The sequence below is a fragment of the Lethenteron reissneri genome, chromosome 20 (genome assembly GCF_015708825.2).
Source record: "Lethenteron reissneri isolate LAM-NWPU_2019-01 chromosome 20, ASM1570882v1, whole genome shotgun sequence".
Taxonomy (NCBI): domain Eukaryota; kingdom Metazoa; phylum Chordata; class Hyperoartia; order Petromyzontiformes; family Petromyzontidae; genus Lethenteron; species Lethenteron reissneri.
Genome location: NC_083798.1, coordinates 17833501 through 17854604, shown reverse-complemented (window position 1 = coordinate 17854604; position 21104 = coordinate 17833501). Strand labels below are relative to the sequence as shown.

Below are 21104 nucleotides of genomic sequence, written 5' to 3'. Positions count from 1 at the left end.
AATGTTTGGCATGTTGGCATCGTCTGGAAAGATAGGCCAGGAATCCTCTTTCTGTACTTATCTCATGACTACCTCTCTGCCCAGCAGGGGATTTTCACCATCTGTGATCCAAGGCAAAGGATTAGACCACATGGTTCCACCACACCCTTGATGCTAAGAGTGCCGGGTGAAGGTGAATTTTGTATGAGTGGGTTGCGGAGTGTCCCCTGACCTTCGCCTGAGCTCGTCTGCTACGATGGAGCGGCAGGTGAAGAGGTAGGCCCGCAGTGACTTGAGTTGCTGTCTCATGGTTCGCAGGGATGCCAGCTCAGCCACATGCTTATAGAGCTTAGGGTTCACCTCGCTCACGTCCAGCAGTGGCTCCTCCGCTATGTATTCCAGGAACTCCTTGGCCTGCTTTGCCACCTGAGCATCCACAGGATCAAACAAGCACAGGGGCAGATGTGAGTGTACTGTATACGTGCTTTTGTAGGCATGGGTATCACTGTGGTGAGAGGTCTACCCGGCATTATGAAAATGAAACCACCGGTTGAACCTGATTGCACTGCTCAGAATGACGGCATAACACTGAAGGAGACGAATGCTAGCTCGATGTAAGGCTACTAGAGATGAAGGGCAATACCCATGACATCTGGGCGCCGAGACAGGAGGGTGATCGATGCTGCACCATAGCCATCGAGATGCGAGACCTCTTAATTAAAATAAATGCACCACTCACTCAGTGCCTGTATTTTAACCGATGAGTACAGGGCTTTAATTATATGGGGTATAGCTTTGAGGACATGCGTCAAAAAAGTGCTAATGTTATTATATTCACATTACATCTACTTTAATAAATTACACAGTTTGATATATGTGGTTTATTTGGATTAATTAGACGAAGTTGTATTGTAATTAGAGTGCGTAGCTCACAATCAGAAGGTTGTGACATCAAATGCCAGAAGGGGGTCGCGACACTACTTATCATCATCTCTTCAGGTAAAAGGCATACCATTTCACTGGAAGTCAGCAGTGGTTATTATATGGAAAAACTGGCCACTACCATCATAAAGAGACATTTCCACTTTTGGCTCAGGCCTGGCAATAGCTATGAGCAACACCTCATTGCTGGTTTGGGCATTGAGACACTTTGCCTTGGCTTTGATGTGAATGTTGTCAATTCATTCTCTTTCATTTACATTATGAAAATAGTTTTGAGATCCAACTTTTAAGTCTGAAACCAACCACTTATTGGCTATTGTAGAATTATTTCTGAAATATTTTTAAAACCATGTAAGTAAATCTTCTTGGTTCTTTCGGTAAAGTCACGTAGAAGGGAAGTAATAAAATAATAAAAATAAAACATAATCAAATAATATAATAATATAATATAATATTATAAAAAAATCATGTAAGTAAAGTTTTTGCAGATTAAATAAGATATTTTTTTATCCTTAGGGCCAATTTTTACAATGTTTTCACTTTTTTAAGTAAACATTCTCCTGCTCAAATGAGCATGGGCAGAATCAATATCTAATGTTGGCATGGAGCCACCAAAGGAAATTATACATTCCTATGCCAGAGATAAATATATTGACTTCCAACAAGGGGTACTTGTTTTTATTAACCCTGGAGGAGTGGTGAGCTGAATCAACACTCAACCAGGATTTGAACTCATCACTATCTTATTGTGAGTCGAGCGCGAAACCACAGTGCCACCTCGCCGGATACATTTTAAGATTAGAAAAATTAAATGAGATTAGAACGACTGTGCGGTTTATTTCTCGCTAAATCTGTCGCCACAGTTCGGGGAAATGGAACAACAGGACTAGTATCACCCCGGATGTAGCCATAACACGTCTGGCCCAAGAGCCACGAGTGACGCGCAACAGCTGTTGAACAAAGCGATCGCTGTTTTTTCGCATCGGCCCGCAGCAGACGAAGGTAGCAGCCTAGCAAGGAATGCCGCAGGGTCCACAGCAGACTGGCAGCAGGGCTCGTTTGAAAAGCTCGCAGAAAAGAAATGCCCCGCAGTGAAAAATAATTGGTGGATCGGCTGTAACATTACCCTGTGCTCTATGCAGCAGCACACCCGAACAGGTCTAGCATTTCAGGCTTTGCTCTTTTGTGGCCTCGGTCAGATTCCTTTGATTGGGACTGACAGCCGTTATCAGATCCATGTGAAACAAACCATGACTTGACGCTTGCGTAAAGGGGGTGGTGGTTTTGTTGCCTGCGGGGACTTTGGATGAACAATTGCATGCCCAAAACTTGTTCCGCATTAATCCTGTACGATGCAAATCAGATTTTCGAAGCATATTTGATACTATGCTATATAGATAGGCAATAGGTTAGTGAAATGGCAGCAGCTAAGAACCAGAATATACAGGAAGTAATTCAACATAGCACTGTAATCAGATGCCCAAAGGCAGGTATTAATAATGCTATTTTTATTATTGCTGCTAATTATTTTTTTCATTTAGGCCTCAATTTGTAAATGCCATGATTACTATGTTAATTTCTACTATGTGTACTAGATGTTTTAAGTCTACAAAGGCTCTGCACAATGGGAATTGAAATGCATTGGTCTTCAAGAATATGATTAATAGTATGTATGTGGTCTATGGTAGGGCAAGCTTTCCCAAACCCTGCTTGCCCCCGTGTTTGGCTGGCCTGCAATATGTTCATTATATTGTTCCAAATGATATTCTTTAACAATTTATACACGTGTGATAAGAAGCTAATGAGTCTCCAGTTTTTCAAGTCAGTTTCAGTTCCCATATTGAATGAAAGAGCAAGTAAGGCATCATTCCATTGTTGTGGCATTTCATTTATCCATAAACATTCATCACCAAGTCTGCTAATTGTGCTTCAGCAGTTAGTCACCCCTTCATTGATGATGTTCACTGTTATGGCATTCGGTCCAGCTTTTTCATATTTGAATGGGCAGAGATGACTTGTTTAAAACTTCCTCCTCATCCTGAGAGATGATCTTATTCCCAAGCTAAATGCATGTTTATGCTACAGAGATCTGCATAAAATGACTCCACGAATTTGAAGATTCTATCTCAGTGAGTTATTATTCCATCCAATTCCCAAAGGACTACCAGTGTGAATTGCCAATCATCAACCTCCATTTTGCCGATAATATGATCCCGTAACTTATGACGTCCTCAATGATTTCTCCGAGTTGTGTTCCACAATTTGTTTTCATTTGCTTCTTAATAATTTTACAGAGTTCTGTGTATTCAACCTTCAGTCTCGAATAATTCTCAACATGTCTTTTATGATTTCAGACAACTTACTCGGTTTGTATTCTTGGTTCTTTCGGTAAAGTCACGTAGAAGGGAAATAATAAAATAATAAAACAACTATCTAATTCTCATCATCGGGTGTGAAAACCACCTGATGATTGCTTGTGTTGCAATCGAAATGTCATGAGAATTTAATTGTTTTATTATTTCCCTTCTACGTGACTTTACTGAAAGAACCAAGAAAATGAATCCCTGCAGTCACGAAAGCTTTAAATCGAATTTTACTCCGTTTGGTTTAGAATCCTTCCTCTCACTAGTAGTGTATTGGAATGTAAGTTAATGTATTACTGGTAGGAACGAAGTGGGCCAGACCACCAATAGATGAATGTGTCCGTCCGTCCGTCCGTCCGTGGGAGGGGTGGTGTTGAGGGTGGTGTTGGAAATGAAAGACTACGAGTCTTTAAATCTCACAGCGTTTCTTGTCAAAACAAACACTTTTAATTAACGTTACACTAGAATACAGTAATTTTTTCTTTAACTCCTCTATACCCGGTCAATATCTCTGTACCGGTACTAAGTATTATTCCTACCAGCCCACCCCGCAGGGTCCTGTTATTTAATAGTGACATCTATGTCATCAATTTGATTCTCTAGGCATAAGAATGTGTTACTTTGCATTAACATGAAACCAACAATCAGCTAGAAGATGCCTAAGATTGTATAGATGCCATCTTATAATTGCCTGAAGTTAGTTTTGCCCTCTTTGGTCATATTGGATGACATCCAGTCTGTGTTCACTTCCTGTGAAGACAGAAATGTTTCAATCTGGGATTTGTCTGTTAAAATCAAGTCACTGATTCTTAAAGTCACGATCCGACCTTCTCAATATCCGTCTCTTTGATTCCTTATTTTTTAAAATATATAATTCACAATTACATCTTCAAATTCCTACCATTCACAGCATGCGTCATAATGTAGGCGGGGTAAAGGGGCTCCCACCTTGTCAATGCAGGGAATCTCCAGTGTGGCCTTGGATTAGTGTTGAAGCGGCATGGATGCCTCAAGAGCACAGTTGTAAGACGCAGTAACATCACCTAGTCTCGGGAAGCATGGTGTGTCCGATAACGACTCCGACACTTTCCTCTTTATTTGCACACAAGTAGTCACGTGCTACCCATTAAGAGTTTGTATTCCAGTACTGACTCTAGATGGCGCTAAGGCAGAATACCTCAAATGCCACTTGGCTGTGACTTTACATTCTCTTTTCTCATTTATGAAGCCTCAGATGGGTGTCAGGCAGACCAAGATACATAACCTTGGTATGACTTTACCGAAAACACCTAAGAATATGATTCCTTGCAGTCACGAAAGCTTCAAGTCTAGAACTATAAAAAAGGCACGTGGTTTTTGGCAATGTCTTATTTGAAAAGATAAAAGGCCACTCACGGCTTCAAAAGCTCAGTTTACCTTTTGCAGACTGACGTCCCAGTTATGCAGCACGCGCCCGGGGATGAGGACGAGATCGTCTGCGTGGCAGTGCACGCAGTAGTAGCGCCGACTGTAGGAGCACACCTTGGCTTTACCATAGCAGAATCCGATCTCCCGGCCGCAACCTATATGAGAATTAAAGGAACGGGGGGGGGGGGGGGGGGGTAGCTAGTGTTATGGAGCCCATAGACGCAATGACTGCCAAGCACGAAAATCAGTATGGATGTGCTTGCAGAGCAGAGCATGCATGCTTGCAGCCAAGTGCTTTGCTGGCATGGTTTGTGGATTCCGCAGAGGTCGTCATGTGCCTAAGATGCTAATCACAAAGCTGCTGACTTGCTGCAGTTGAGAACCTGGTTTAATAACCAGGGGCTAAAACCTGAATTTGAGCTCAGAATCTCAGTGGTACCAAGTTAGTACAGTACAGGTACTCTGAACGTGGAATCAAATGTCTAAGTGTATTCCTTAGTGGGCTGATGTCTTTGAACTCACTGCAATCTCACTATACTTGAACCTAGATTAATTCTGAAGGGCTGCATACATTGAAACTCAGCAGTGATGCCTTGAAGCTTTAACACAAGCACAAACTACCCGAGCCATTAGACTATTTGAATTTAGTTCCACATGGAAATAAATATGCTCATTTAGTGTCATTATCATTAGAGACATCAATATATTAGGTAAAATGGGCTGTTTTATATAGCTCTCATTGCAGTTATTTATCCTATTTGCATGTTTAATAGACATCTGCTCTTGAAATAAAATAAATATGATTATTCCAGCTGAGAAAACCTGGTAAAAATTGGGATTTATGGAAATGCATTCACTGATGGCACACCAGAGATGAAAATTACACAGAACTGTTCCAAATACACAAAACATTAAGAATGCACAACAATTAAATATCTCTTTTTCAGACAATTATTATTTAGAACACTCATGCTACAGATGATATTGTCACTTCAGAAAATTAAGCTAAAGTGATTGTGCACTTAAAAAAACCAGTATGAAAGAAAATTACATTGTCAACAATATAATGGTTTTTATAATGTTTTAAATATTCAAAACACTATTTACAACTAGCAATTGATTTGAAACAAACTTAAATGTGTATCACAATATGAACTGACTTGCAATGGTGGCACTTCCAATTTTCATAGATGAATCATCCAAAATATGAATCACCGATGCACACCAGTAAGATACATAATATTGTGCCGCGTCAAACAAAATGCAAATGCACTTGTGCGTAATGCTTATAAACGATGTGAGAAAAGTGTTTATCCACAGCACTGTCGGCACATCTATCTCCGCCACCTGAAAGACTACAAGAACCTTTATTTTTTTTTGTATCGATCCATGTGGCACTGTGATAAGTATTTTTATTTTGGAGGTCAACTTGGTTCACAAGCGCTCTGGATTCAGACAAACAAGTGCCTCTGTGGGAAATGAACAGTTGATATTTTCACAGTTGCTCAGGGCTGACAATATTTACGAGCACTGCCCTAGGGCTCGTTTGAGTAGGGAGAGGTTTTTCACTTTTTATGGTTAAAACAAATAATTGGCGATCCAGTGATTATATTCACCATTAAAAAGGCACTTGAAAACAAAATGCAATGCTTTAGCCAACACTCAACTGGAGCACAAAAACGTTATTTTCATGCCATGAAAAACATGTTAAATTAATACGGTAATGTTTTAAATGAGCCTATATACAGCTGCTCAAGTGCAATATTTACCGTCTCTAATAAACACGCTCAACTGTTACTTGAAATTATGGAGATATCTGTGCTGAAACATAAACACATTATTTGCCGAAGATAAAATATAACACCTCAGTGACAGCCAAATAATGGATTTATCAAGGAACAAACGGCTCACATTTTAGAGCTTACTAGCGGGAAGTACCCGGCATAGCCCGGGCAAAAATGGTTTCTTCAAAACTCATCTTAATAACCTTACATATACAAACACAGACACTAAGCTATTGTGAAAGGCTGATGGGCCGTTTGTCCATTTCTTCACCAACAAAATTATATGAGGCTTGCAGAAGTCCAAAAAGTTATAGAAAGTGGGGGGTAAATAGTTGATATAAAAGGTTTCCGAAAATTCTCGCCCGCCCCCCCCCCTTAAAATAATACTATCTAAGCGCTATAACATTATTATCTACGGACTCTATAGTAGTAACTGCACGCATCGGGGTGGGGGGGGGGGGACACCACACTGAAGAATTTACCTCAGCGTTGTGTGTTTTTATAGCATTTTTAACGAAAAAAAAACGTGTATGACTTGGCAGGGGCCGTCCCCCCCCACCGAAGGCGTGCGAGTTGGTATGGTCGAGCGTGCGTAATAAATCAAGATAAATCGCACTAAATCGCTAATAAACTACTTCTAAGTTGACGGATGAGAAAACGGAATAGTGCTTGCTCACCACGGGGCTTACGGCGTGGTACCTGGATATTTTTTTCTTTCACATAAACCCCACCGTTAGAGAGCCAAAGCCTTCGCAAGTGTGCGAACACACACACAGACAGACAAAAAATTACATTTATATTTAAAAAAGGTGAGCCATTGCTCACCATGTGTGTTAATCAGGATGCATCTAAACTCTAAACCCACATCAATGGCAGAAAGACAGACCGGATGAACCCAATTCAGAGATAATCATCATTATCACTACACCATTACTTTGGTTACTGGATGTCCTTTCAGTAAACAAACATCAGAAAGCCACAAAAAAAATGTTTCTCCTAATTCCCAGTCGGAAATATCATGTTAATCTTGGCAAACTATCTACATAAGCAAGTTGCAGCAGACAGGGTAGAGGGTTAATACTGAAGTGTTTGATGTATCTGGCCTGGTAGAGATATAATTTGTGTGCTGGATTCAGTCATAAACTTGGACCAACATTGCTTCAGGGTCACTTGTTATCAACAGTAAGACCCCCACACTATGGAAATGAGGACGTTTCAATAATGATGAAAAAACGACTAGTGGATAGGTATCTCGTAATTTTCCTTTTTGCATGCAAACACTTCTACCTTGAATTTCATATACAGATTGCAGGGTGCGATGTGCAGAGTGTGGTGGACAGGGTGTATTGTGCATGGTTGGTGTGCAGTTTGAAATTGATGTTTTATAAATATTGCTGACCTCTTGCAAACATCAATACAATCAGCAACACAGATCCAACAATGGTTAGGCATTACAAGCACAAGTAAAAGTGTGGTTAGTAGTGAGTAGTGAATGGTTTTCAGTGTGCGCATGTGGACAAAGTGCACGCCAGGTGTAATCCCCCGGCAGATCTAGAATTACACAGGAACCTCCTCTAATCAGACTCCCAAGCCAACCAGGCGAGGAAGCATTTTATTAGACAGGGGGCTGCCCTACTTGCATGGCCCAACCTCCACCCTCACCACTAATTCCACCAAGTCAAAGTTGATGGAAGTCTAAAAATTACCCAAGAACAGGTACCAATGTGCTCCCCATTTTGACATAAAGTTCAATTCACAATCACACTGTTGTGAGCTGATATATATAACACAAATGTCTGTGCATTCTGGATAAAACAAGAATGGGCACTCATCTCCTATAACGATTGGTAAAAACACGTCTTTCTTACAGTGGTGGCCATTTTCTACAGAATGACCAATGTAGACTTCTCACAAACTGATACTTTGATGAGCTGGGTTGGCTTGTCACAACTCCAAGCTAAAATCAGATGTAAAAACACAACACGTTCATATATAGGAACCCATTCACATGTTGCTGAATGTTACTTTTTGTTAATTTGTAGATGATATCTCCATTACCAACTTTGTGGCTAATTACCCGGGCAATGTGTTTAATTCATTTAATATAGGTGTCAATGTGACCTGCAGTGTTTAAACTGATTTTGCGACCATTTGGACACTTTTACTTTGGATTCTAAGCCATCAGTAAAACGAAATACTTATTCATTCTTGCTCTGTATTATAAATTATTTCACGAATAAAAGAACTGTGCAACGACCTTGAGAACTTGAAGCAAAAGGTGCCATAGAAGAAATAACGATTGTTTCTGAATTTAAAGTTCACATTCATTTCATATTGATAAGCTTACTTGGCCCAATCCAGTTTCATCCATGTTCCCAGGAATGCCAAGCCACCACAGACAGCCCCCAGAAAGAGTGCCTGGATCAGCTTACACGTGTCACTCTCAGGGTACTGTTCACAGCTAAACTTAGTTTTTTTTCTGTGTTATAGAAGCACAAAATTCACCAGTCAGTGTCTCAATGCTCAAAGGTGCAATGGGGGGGGGGGGGGGGGGGGCATTCATCTCCACTGGCATCCAATGAATGCCACGGTGGAAAAATGTTAACTCCCTCGCCCTGTTATGCAGTAGGTCTTGGGTTCGATTACAACCCTGACGCCTGTATAGTTGGAGTATGCATGATTTCCCTGTGGTCGCATTATTTTTTTCTAGGTCCTCTGGTTTTCCCCTCCACATTTAGAAACATGTATGAAGAGTTTCGATTTAAAGTTTTCGAGACTGCAGGGATTCATCTTCTTGGTTCTTTCGGTAAAGTCACGTAGAAGGGAAATAAAATAATAAAAATAAAACATAAAATAATTCTCACGACGTTTCGGCCACAGCGCAAGCAGCCGTCCTCAGGTGAAAAACAGGTCTGTCGGGAAGACAGCGTTTGAATTCAGACGCATGAAGAGTATTTGGTTGCTAGAAATTAAGCCACTTTGTTGAGCTATGATTTGTGGCAAATTTGCTTAAGAAAAAGAGCTATATAGCTTAGTGGTTCTTACCTGTTAAAACAATTTTGTTTCAAAAACCAGTTGGGAACATTTGATATTTCTATGGTAGGAACCAGGTTTATTCATAAGATGGCTCCTATTAACGTCCATGGGGAGGGTTCAGTAGAACACCTGGCTGTGATTTTAGCTTACAATCATATGATTGCAGGATGAGCACTCTTGTCAATGCAACTTGGTCAGATTATTTTAGTAATCTTGTCATACAACAGTTTAACAGATAACAAATAACCATCTAATTTGCGGCTTGCCTTTCGTATCAGTCAAGATGGACTGTTTATAAAGTATGGCTTGAGAAGATAATATCTATGGTGAGTTTGAAACAAGCAATGATCAACGGAATGCTCCATAAGCAGCACCCCCATGCTGATAATAATCAATAAACAATGACACAAATTACTCGTTATACGTAGAGGGAAAATATACTCACGTTAATTACACGCTATATGTTAACTAAATAATGTTGGCAAGAATATATTTTAAGCTCTTTAACTGTTAAAGTGGGTGGCATATTTAGACCCATAATAAACAAAACAAGGTATACTGAGTTGTGCTCAAGTGATATTAATTTTTTTTATTTGAATCATAGATGCGATTGTAAAATATTTTTCCGAAATTACTCATTGTAACTAGAATGAAAGTGAGAAGGTTACAAGATAATATCAGTCTACGCATGGACGTGTGCCTTCGAGGCAAACATTTATAAGAATGCCTTGAGTTAACCAACGTGAAAGAACTCAACAAAGCTTTATACACTTCCTACCGTACATTTTAAGAGTCACGATATTGATGTATTGTCATGCACTCAAGAAACGTGTAAGAAAATGTGACTTACTGTGAAGAGTTGAAGAATATTGTCATCTTCATTACATCAAGAAAATGACAGAAAGTTAGTGTCATACATTTCTGAAGATGCTTCTAACGCATATAATGAGTTTGTTCAACAGGATGAAAAGCCATATGCTGTTCACGAGCCCCCCCACCCCAGTTGTTTGATATGGGTCATCATGACTAATCTCTCTCAACTTTAAAAACTTTTGCATGTGGTCCACCAGTCCTTTCCCCCAAGTGCTGAAATACGACGAGTATGGTGCAACACCCCATATAATATTAACAAATAAGAGACTTACCAATTGAATCTTTAACATTGTCATATGAAAGAAATACTGTAGGCTTCCATTTATACAAGAGAAGGGCAATTTCCTATTTTTCCGAACTGTAAGGCAGTGTTAATAGTGATCATGGTAGGGTTTTTGTTTATTTGTGATGTGCGCATATGACAATGCATTACGTTTTTTGTCTAATTTTAACACTGCATTTAAATTAGGCTATCCCAGGCTATTTTATGTCAGCCCTCAATACATTGCATGCACGTATGTAAAATGGTATTTTCAGCGTATTTTACTGTCCGGCACTACACTTATCAGATATGGATAATGTTCCAAAGGATCACGAAAACACAAACACTCACATGAATAGGGTTACAGGTGCTGTGAAATTTTAAACAGCCTCTCTCAGTTGTGGACAAAACCCCACAGCCCTGCGGCCCACACATTACACGAGGCTTCACACCCCCTGGCTAAGTCCGCTCTTGCCCATGTTCGGCCACCGTGTGATTGGTGAGGAGCAGATGTTTATTGTCAGCTCAAAGCGCTGATAATGCACTTTGCCTGCCAAGCAGTTTTCAATAGTAGTGGAAAAATGGCAGTCAAAATAAAATATATTTCTTTTTGACATAGCTTCATACACTACATGGCAGCAGAGTTTATCATTCATATTAAGTAAGAAAAGCAGCCGCTTTGAAGAGGTACAGATCGGGGCCAACCCTTATAGTTCAGCTGGCTAATGCACAATTCTCTCTGCTCTTTTCCCCACTTTTTTTTATTTTCCGCCCACTTGTTTTTCAAGTATTACTGGCGATAAAACACACCCAAACAATTGCAAGCCAATTATTATATGAATTGCTCATCAGGCCAGTGAGAAAAGTGGTGAGCAGGCTAAGCAAACATCAACAATGCAAAAGTTGGATCTGGCAGGGCTGTGCAAATACCTACAGGCAAATATCAACAGCAGTGGCAACACCAAAGCCTTAACGGATGGAAGAGGGCAGAGTGAAAGACAAGGAAAGCAGGCAGAACTAACTGTACCCACTGATACATGGAATCAAATAAATCTTTGTGGAGTTACTGAACCAACAGACACCTTGCATGGGTGGTCATTCAGGTTAAGAGTTTATGAAGCCAATTAGTGAGAGTTTTGAGGCAGACACTGGTAAGAGGTATTCCGTAACCAGGTTGGAGTAAGAGGAAAAGTAAACGTTTAACAAGAGATTTCTTATTTACCATAAAATAATCTGCATCTGAGAACCTGCTGTAATCACAGGTGTCTGAAACGTTCGGCCACCTCTGACACGGGCAATATGAGCCCTCTGAGTCACCCAGTCATCCCACAGAATTACAAAACTTTGCTGGACTGATATTGACAGACAAATGATCTATTAAGGAGCAGAATACACACCAATGTATGGTGTGTATTCTGCTGTCGGCTGAGAGTATTGCAAGAAGCAGCACATGCACACAAAGGCCAAGTAATGTGTTCCTATCATCACCAGCCCATCTCCTCCACTCTCCCCATCCTCCCTCAAGGGATTAAAGGCAGAACAATATTTGCAGTCATTGGAAAACTGTACAAAGTCATTTGGAATCTGCAGGATCTGAACAAGCAACAAGGACTGCACTTTTTAGGGTTTTGATTTGTGGATAACATTTTCGACTGACGATTTTTGCACCGGTTTTAAAGATAGATATAATTTTATAATCACAATAAATTAAAGATTTCCCGTGCTTGAATGTGCATGGGGCGGTTGTACATCTCTGTTGGTGGTCTTGAGGCAGTGGTGGATATTCAACTTTCCCATGGTGGAAGCCAGTCGCACCAAAGGACAACCACTGCTCACTGCCATAAAGTAATACAGTACTCACTTTATTCTTTCTGGAACAATGATAGGCTGAAGAATTCCTCAAATGAAGATTATGAGACAAGTGCTTTAACCACATCACTACCAAGTCACACAATGTAGAAATAAATGCAGTGCTTCGTATTTTGTTTATAAATGAGAAATCCTGCTAATGGTGTGCGAAAATATATTTGTGAACACATTTGCATGGGGTATTAAACTACAGATCATTGATTACCTGGTGGCTTTGGGGGGGGAAAGAGGGCACCGGATTTTCTAAAATGCTGGATAATCACATCATTATTTAAAATAGCTTATTTTTCCACATTTTTGCATTACATTATGCTTTTAGGTGTTGTTTTTTTGTGTTTTAAATTTGTTTACAATATGAAATTGGCATACCTAAACAATAAAATAGCCAAAAATAAACCTCCTACTGTAAAAAGGTACTGTATTTACTGCACCGTACTTATCACTCCAATATCGAAGACTCTGCATGGGGTGCAGTACTTTCATTGTTTAAGTTGTATGTAGTGAATAATGTACTGTATATAATAATGAACACTGAAATCAAGTATAACTACTTTTTTTTGTCATGCGCATGGTGCCAATAGCCGGACTGAGTTACAGAGATTTTGCAGGTTTCGCCGGATCGGCCCGGGACCGCCGGATAATGTTGGATGTAGGCAGATAAATCTCGTAGTGCCGGATAATAGACGATCAACTTTAAAATCAGTACCTTAGAGCACACTACTAAGATTGCATCCATTCCTCCCACTACTGTGACATAACAACGTTGTGTTTATAAGGTGGGTAATCTGAAAGGCATGTTGCACTCGATAGCATACATTTTAAATTAAATTAATTTGTAAACCTCACTTCACTGTAAACTCTTAATTGGTAATCAAATTGCATCTCTAGTTCACATTAACGAGACCTGGAGCGATGTATCAGTGCATAATTGATTAAGCTGGAAATACATGCATCAAAACCTGTGTATGAGAAAGATATACTGTACAATGTTTGCAAACTATGCAAGCAATAAGCTGAGATTATATTCAGGCGAATGTACAAAATATGATAACTAATTATACTGTAAACATTTTTTTATTGCAAACCTAAATTGTGACGATTCATCGAATCTCTAAAGTGAATTGACACGTGCCTGTATTAAGCCCTATACAAAAATGCATACGAACACACATACAAGCTTTAGTTAACTCCCTGTTGCTAACTAAAAAAACTCTCCGAAAAACGTTCATATATTCTGATAATGAATTTGTTTTACATAGATAAAAATTTAATTAATGCAAGCTGATTAGTAAGAGTTGGGGCCAAACAGCATTAACACAACACTGCCCTCTGTTGGAGTGTAAACTCACACCGTAGCTAGTTCTACAGAGCCTCAAAACGTCAGACCCATATAGCTCCTTGGTGGTCAAGCAACCATGAAACATTATTCCAAGTCTTTAGACATGACACTGCTACCTCGTATTATCCTTGCAAATATCATTCTTACCTTCAGATTTATCCATAATGTACAATCATATAACTTTACATGGCAAATGTGACCATATTTATGACAATGCTAACCTACACTCAATTTTGGATAGACTTAATTCTAACCATAAATGCCAATCTGTGTGCTTAAAAAAAACACACATTAAAGCATCTCCTTGATCAAATACGCAAAGGGGCAGCCAGACCTACATTGGTGGTCCTGAGCCATGGGTGACGATTCCACATTCCTCTGATGGGTCATTCTATCTGTAAGATAACTACCATTGGCTTCCCACACAATGGATCTAAATCACATTGAACATAGGGACGAGGGACTGAATCAACTCACATTTTATTTGAACGTGTGACCCTCAAATTGCGAATTAGTTGTCCTCTGCCAGAGCACCATCTAGGTGTGTTCACCCTTCTAAGGAATCATGTGGTCGGGTGCCGAGATTTTGAATCCAAAATGGGACTTGAATTGGTCTAAAAAACCTCCAGGGTCAACAAATCTGGGTACCACATTATGCAATCAATAGTGGTCATCTCAGGGTCCACTTGATCCCAACAGATAAATGTGGATATTCCACATTAATGCCACACCACTGCTTTTTTCAGCAGGAAGTAATTCTGGTGTAAAAAATTATAAAAAATAAAATCTCTCGAAGTCAGACTTCCTATTAAAGATCAGCATTCCAGTATAGCCCAACATGTGAACACAATGCAATTTTCTTCTATATTTTGGATTATTTCAGCGCAGTTCAACTACCATATGGTCATGAGTTCTACTTGAGAGAAGTAAATAAAATCTTAAAAGTGTCATCGCATCTGCCGCATGCATCTCACCAGCACACTTGCAGTTCTGTGCATCCAGGCCTTTCTCTGCGGGCAGCTCGGTGAGCAGGTTGAGGAAGGAGCTGGTGATAGTGGTGCCCTCTTCTTCACCCTCACCGTTGCGCCCCCATACTCGCTCTGGACTCTTGCTGCAATGCTCCCCTGACCCCGTCTGCTGCCCCTGCACGCGTCTGAGCGTGTGAACCCACAGGCGTGCCTCCATCTCACTAACGGCACGCAGGTGCAGGGTGTCACTGCCCAACACAATGCTGAATCTGCGTGGCGCACCCCGCTTTCTCTCCACGTCCCGTAGCTTCGCGAGTTCCGTGTGTGCGGACAGGGGCGCCGTTGCGATCGCTCATGGCATAGCGGCACAGTGTGTCCTTGTCCAGAGTGAAGTAGAATGACTTCCATGCGTGCCCCGTGCCTGCTGTCTCCTCTTGCTGTATCTGCTGTACCTTTAGCACACCGTGTAGCAGTGGCTGTACCAGACAGCTTTCATCAACCGTGGGCTCTGGGTGCAGTGGTCCAGATGTGCAGTGATTTTGTGGTCCTTGGATTGTTGTGTCGTTATCATCGGCTGGCAAGAACTGCATGGCGGTGATGGCCTCCTGCAACCGTTCAACCCAGTCGTCTGCCTGCTCTTCTGAGGGCGCACGCAGGTGTATGCGGGTGCCCGAGTAGGTGAGCTCCAGGCAACAGCGGTTTCCACCTCCGACCTGGAAGAGGTTGCTACTGCCGCCTCTACTCACACCCTGCACAGCACAACACATTGTCCATCATTGACAGATCATGCCTTGTAAATATATTGTGCCATGCTTAGAATACATGGATTGTTAAAATATTGTTTCGTTTTCAAATCGTTGTAGAAGTTTGGCTTTTCTTCCACTGGATAGAGATATGCCAACGGAAATAGGCACTGCCCTTTTTCACTCGCATTAGCACTTACGTTACACGTTCCTAGCAATGACAAGCTATCTAAAGCCTGCAGCACCACTGCCTATATAAATGCCGAACAAGCCAATGTGTGTACGCGTGCATGTGCTGTCAGTGTGTGTGGAGATATCTGGTACAATGATTAGTGCAATGAACTATAATCACAGCAACCTCGGTTAAATTCCAAGCCATGCAACTATATAATGATGCTGGCCACACCACCCTCTAATGTACCTTACTAACCATTGTAGGTGCCCGCTAAGCAATCGATCAACGCCATCAACATTGATTATGAACATAAAGTCGTACAACTTGGTGGAAGTGGAGATAAGCCTATTGTGTACATTTAAAAAAACAATAACATGCTGATTAAACTCATGGTAGACTCACCAGTGATTTTATGACGTACAACTGCACATGATGCATAAATGATGGGACATTGCAAGGACATGAAGCCACTATTTAAATATCCACATATACGATGGGTTAAAGATTAAATGTCCATACAAATGTCGTCACTTCCTTCTTCTGGCCACCTTGCAGCTCATCGGTTTTGATAATTTTATAAATATTCGTAATACTCTAACCCTGAATTACAGGTGTGAATTATTTGTATGTACGACCATATCTGCTTCAACCTATTCTTGATGAGACGTGAAGGGGAATAGAAATAAGAGTGCCCAGTGAATACTTTTGAAACTGTTAATGACACTGCAAGATCTACAACATAATTTACCCTATGTTCCACAATCTAAAATATAGAATCTCTGTCTCTGTGTGACTTGGTGCGCGACTTTAGCTCTGGCAAGAGGTGAACTCACCTGGAAATGTGCGACCATGTAGACCTCTTTGGGCTTGCCGTGCACCTCTGAGCCTGGGTTGAAGAGCTGCAGGGACATGGGCGCCAGCACACAGTGGTACTCCTTCCACAGCAATATGGTGCCCGTGCGCTTCTCCAGGTTGCCCATCTTCAGGATGTTTTGAAATGGGTTGTAGACGCCTGAGGGGGTGGCAATGGAAGTTAATGTGGTGTTAAGAGTCAATGCTGGACTCGTAGGTTAATAGCAGCACACTCATTGTTTAAGGACGTCTGTGTAAACAGATTGTATTTTTTATTGCCGTACTCTGGATTATTGCCATGGTTCAAATCCAGCAGCATTAACACGATTCATTACCGAGCCACCCAAGGTAATAAATCTGGCTGCGCCATTGCACTCAATCATTAGCTCAAATCAGACCATTCTGTCGATTTTTTTTTAACAATGTTGGTCTGCTTTTAGCAATGGTACTGTTGGTGTCAGTTCCAGAGTATATAGCTAGACTTCATAATTGCACCCCTAAATGAAAGAAGAGTGTCACATCTTGCCAGTATTATACTTGGGAAAAAACACCATCGGAATTCCCTGAGCTTGCTTAAGCTTGTTGGAGCACAAAGACCACTTTATAGGATCAGTGACTTGAAACCCTTCCCTGAGATTTAGAGATAGTTTTTTTTCAGATCACTTTCGTAGAATACATTTTAGATTCACTTTTGATGATGCAACCAAGACAATGTGGCTTAGAGACATTCATGAATGTAATCAAGTGTTTATACAGTAAAGCTTCAAAAGAAATAGGACTAAGTAAATAGGGATGCCACGTTGGTATTTTAATTATCAGACTGGACGTACAATCCAGGGGCAAGCCATTTCATTACACTACTGTGGAAGTTGAAAATGTACAAGTTGATAAATGCATTAATCCACCCAGCAGTATATGTACACCACAGTTATACGACTGGCAGGTTGCATTTGGTGCGGTAATGTGTGGGTATGCCCTCCTCTTCCAACATCTGGCCAGGGTGAAAGAGTAGGCCAATACCCCCAAATGGGTTCTCTAGTGGGGGCCCTTCTCCCAGCAGTGGCATGAGCATGCAATTGCAGGACTCCCACTTTACCTTATTACTCTTTTTTTTAATCTCGAAAAGCCTCGAGTATCAAGGGTCTTTTTAGTAGGGGGTTTACATTGGGATGTTTGGCATATTATATATGAGAGCCTTGCTTGTGAGAGGAAACCCGAGTAAATGGGTAAAATCCACGCGTAAGAGATAACAGGTATAATGTCCACACAACAAACCCATTTAGTATACTGCCATCTACTGGCTCCGTCGCAGCCCTGCAGGTTTGAGAGTGATAAATGTAAGCGATTCACCAGTTCCTGCCTGCTGAAGTATTTGTTTACAGGCATACACCAGCCAGGCCTATGTGGTCTGCAATGCTGTAGATTATATTTCGTAATAATTTATAATTGACAAACTTTTGTCATTCAAAAGCCAAACTCCTCCCCATACCAAAACATCCCTGTTTTTTTTTAGTTAACCCTCCCTATATAAAGCACACTGAATGCCGATTGCACTTTTGTTGCAATATAATAATCAGTAAAGCCATTAGAAAGACTTCCAATGCCTTTACACATGCATATTACGAGGAAGTTTGTTTTAAAAGCTTATATTTCTATTCATCGTAGCAGATCCTAAATTTCTATTAATCGTAGCAGATCCTAAATTATGGCACTTAGTCCACTTCTTAGTCCATATGGACTAATAAGGGTTTTGTTTGCACATTTTAGACTTACAAAAAATAAGGCAAAACGGCGTATGTATGTTGACCTTCTTTTGCACCCAACATAGCCAATCGTGTTAATCGTGTTAATCGTGACTGGATGAAAAAAACTGTTAATTAAGCATTACACGATTTTTATAATGCTGGAAATGGGTTCATTTTCAACATTTACCACTGATGTCAGATAATAAATCAGCTGTGTTAATAGTTTTGTAATAAAAAAAATTGTGCTCTACTTCATACACTAAGTTCCATTTTCAGCTTCTAAATGGCATTAAGATTGCCATCTTACATCAAGACCATTTACTGTAACACTCGGGTCTGTCAACTTAACATGAATAACGATACAATTACAAATAAACCCACAGTTGTTAGGAACCAACTCCTGGTCACTCAGATAGTTCATAGCATAACATGCATGGGGGCAATCTGTCTTTATAACAGCATCTAAATGGCCTATCGTATTCCACATTCATCACTCAATTAGCATGTACATATTCCCTTTCCAACTGCCTTTAAATCAGCGAGGTTGCTTATGGGCACAAAGTCCAGTCAATATGGTTTATGTTAGAGCATGCGATAAAGTGGCACTATGAGACAGAAAAACGTATTAACAATGAAAGTGATGTATGGGTTATGCTTAATTTCCAAGGCACAAGCTATCAGAGTAATAGCAAATAATTAAGGTTGTGCACTTAAACAGGAGGTATACTTTAAACGCATTATATCTACAGCTCAGCAAAACGTAAGTGAAATGTACAACTTCAAAGGTATGTAAATGACCAAACCATGGCATGCTATTCATTCATATTACTATACTTATAACATTTATGCTGAAAATGTTTCCCTAATTGTTAATATTTAAATTTCATGCTCACAATGGAGATCTTAACCTGCTAATATAATCAAGCATTGGATTTTAAACTGGCTTGTATCGAGATATTTTAAAAGCACGTTTTTTTTGTCAAATGTATGGTGGTGGTGGTGCTGCTGCTCACAGTAGTAGCAACAAAATTTTATTTACAACCAGCAATGTCTGCGTGAACTCAGGGTCAAAAAGTCCCTGCTCAAGTGAACATTGGATGGTGAAATCTTGACTTAAAGCTTTCGTGATTGTTATTTTTTGTTATTTTCTTTGAATCTATCTACGTGACTTTACCGAAAGACCCAAGAACATTGGATGGTGCTCAACTCCATTGGCATCAACTCTAAGCCAGTAGTCGAAATACATTCCTTCCATGGGTCGACCACTGTTGAATTCTAACAAAGCTGTAGTCCGTTTGTTTTTGATCCCAAAAGAATGATGGGCCGAGTCAACTCCCAATTTGGAGTCAACCATTCTTGCCACAGTGCCACATATATAAACCCATGTATATACTTTAGAGATATGTAGTTATAGTACAATCACATGCATTTAAAAGGATTGATGCATACCATGCAATGAAGCAATGACCTCTATTTATACACTAGGTGAAAACCCATTGAGACAAGTCTCTTTTATACCTTTCACCAGAATTCCCATGTTGCACCGTTATGTACAGTGTCTCAAGATGTTTTGATGTATAAATGTAATTTTTTGTCTGTCTCTGTCTGTGTACGAAACTTGCGAAGGATTTGGCTCGCAAACTGTGGGGTTTATGTTTTAAAAAAGTAGCCAGGTACCACGCCATAAGCCCCGTGGTGAACCAGCTTCATTTCATTTTCGCATCCGTCAACTTTAAAGTAGTTAAATTAACCATTTAATGCTATTATATATATTTATTTTCTTATGCCACTCACCGCGCGCCAAAGCGCGCACTCGCGCAAAAGCTGGCGGGGGTTCGCCCCTAGCAACGCACATGCGCCATATGTGGAGGGGGAATTCTCATTCGCGTTTAAAATGCAGGTAAATTCTTCACAGTGTGATGTCCTCTTCTCCCCCCCCCCACCCCAATGCGTGCAGTTACTACTATCGAGTCGGTAGATGTTACTACTATAGGCCGTAGATATTACTGCAAAGCGGGTGGGGGGATCAGTGGGTGGGAAGGTAGCAGCCCAGCCACAGCCTATCAAGGTGCCACCTCGGCCGGCTGGGAAATCTAGGCGAGGCCGGGGGCTCTGCACGGGACTAGGCCTCACCATGGCACTGTTAAGTACTAGTTTCTTGCTTCTTTCACTAAACTCACGTTTGGAAATCTATATATATAAAATCGCAAATCTGTCTGTCTGTGTGTCGCCGGACCATACGCAGTTTCATTGGACGGCGGTTGCCCCTGGCAACGGGTAGCGACGCATTCGCTGCGGGGTGGACGCCATTTTTAATTCCCGTTAAAAATATGCGCACGCATTAACACGCGACTGAGGTAAATTCATCAAAGTTTCACGTCCTCTTCACTCCCCCCCCACCCCAATGTGTGCAATTACTATTATAGGGTCGGTAGATAATAAAATTATAGCGATTAGACAGTATTATTGTAGCGCGGGGGGGGGGGGGTTAACGGCACCAGTACCCAGCCTCAGCCGGGTGGGCAATTTAGGCGAGGCCGGAGGCTCTGCACGGTACTAGGCCTCGACACCCCACCACACTATAGGCCGTACATATTACTGCACAGCGGCCGAGGATATCGTGGCTGGGGGGGGGGGGGCAGGGGTAGCAGCCCATCTGTGTATATATGTAAGGTTTTTAAGAAATATATTTTTCACCCGGGCAAAGCCGGGTACTTCCGCTAGTATTAATAGAATGTTTGTGTGCAGACAACTAATATTAAAAAAT

At 40.8% G+C, this 21104-nt stretch overlaps 2 protein-coding genes across 3 annotated transcripts in view; both read right to left on the bottom strand.

The window, feature by feature from the left end:
• LOC133344908 (uncharacterized) overlaps positions 1-21104 on the bottom strand; it is an 842858-nt gene that overhangs the window by 489000 nt on the left and 332754 nt on the right. The window lies entirely within an intron of this gene.
• Positions 1-21104, bottom strand: part of LOC133344899 (pleckstrin homology domain-containing family M member 1-like) — a 61938-nt gene that overhangs the window by 24344 nt on the left and 16490 nt on the right. The window contains 5 exon segments of the mRNA XM_061555212.1: positions 212-405; positions 4701-4846; positions 14829-15129; positions 15131-15571; positions 16574-16752. Of these exon segments, the coding sequence (XP_061411196.1) occupies positions 212-405; positions 4701-4846; positions 14829-15129; positions 15131-15571; positions 16574-16752 (1261 nt within the window).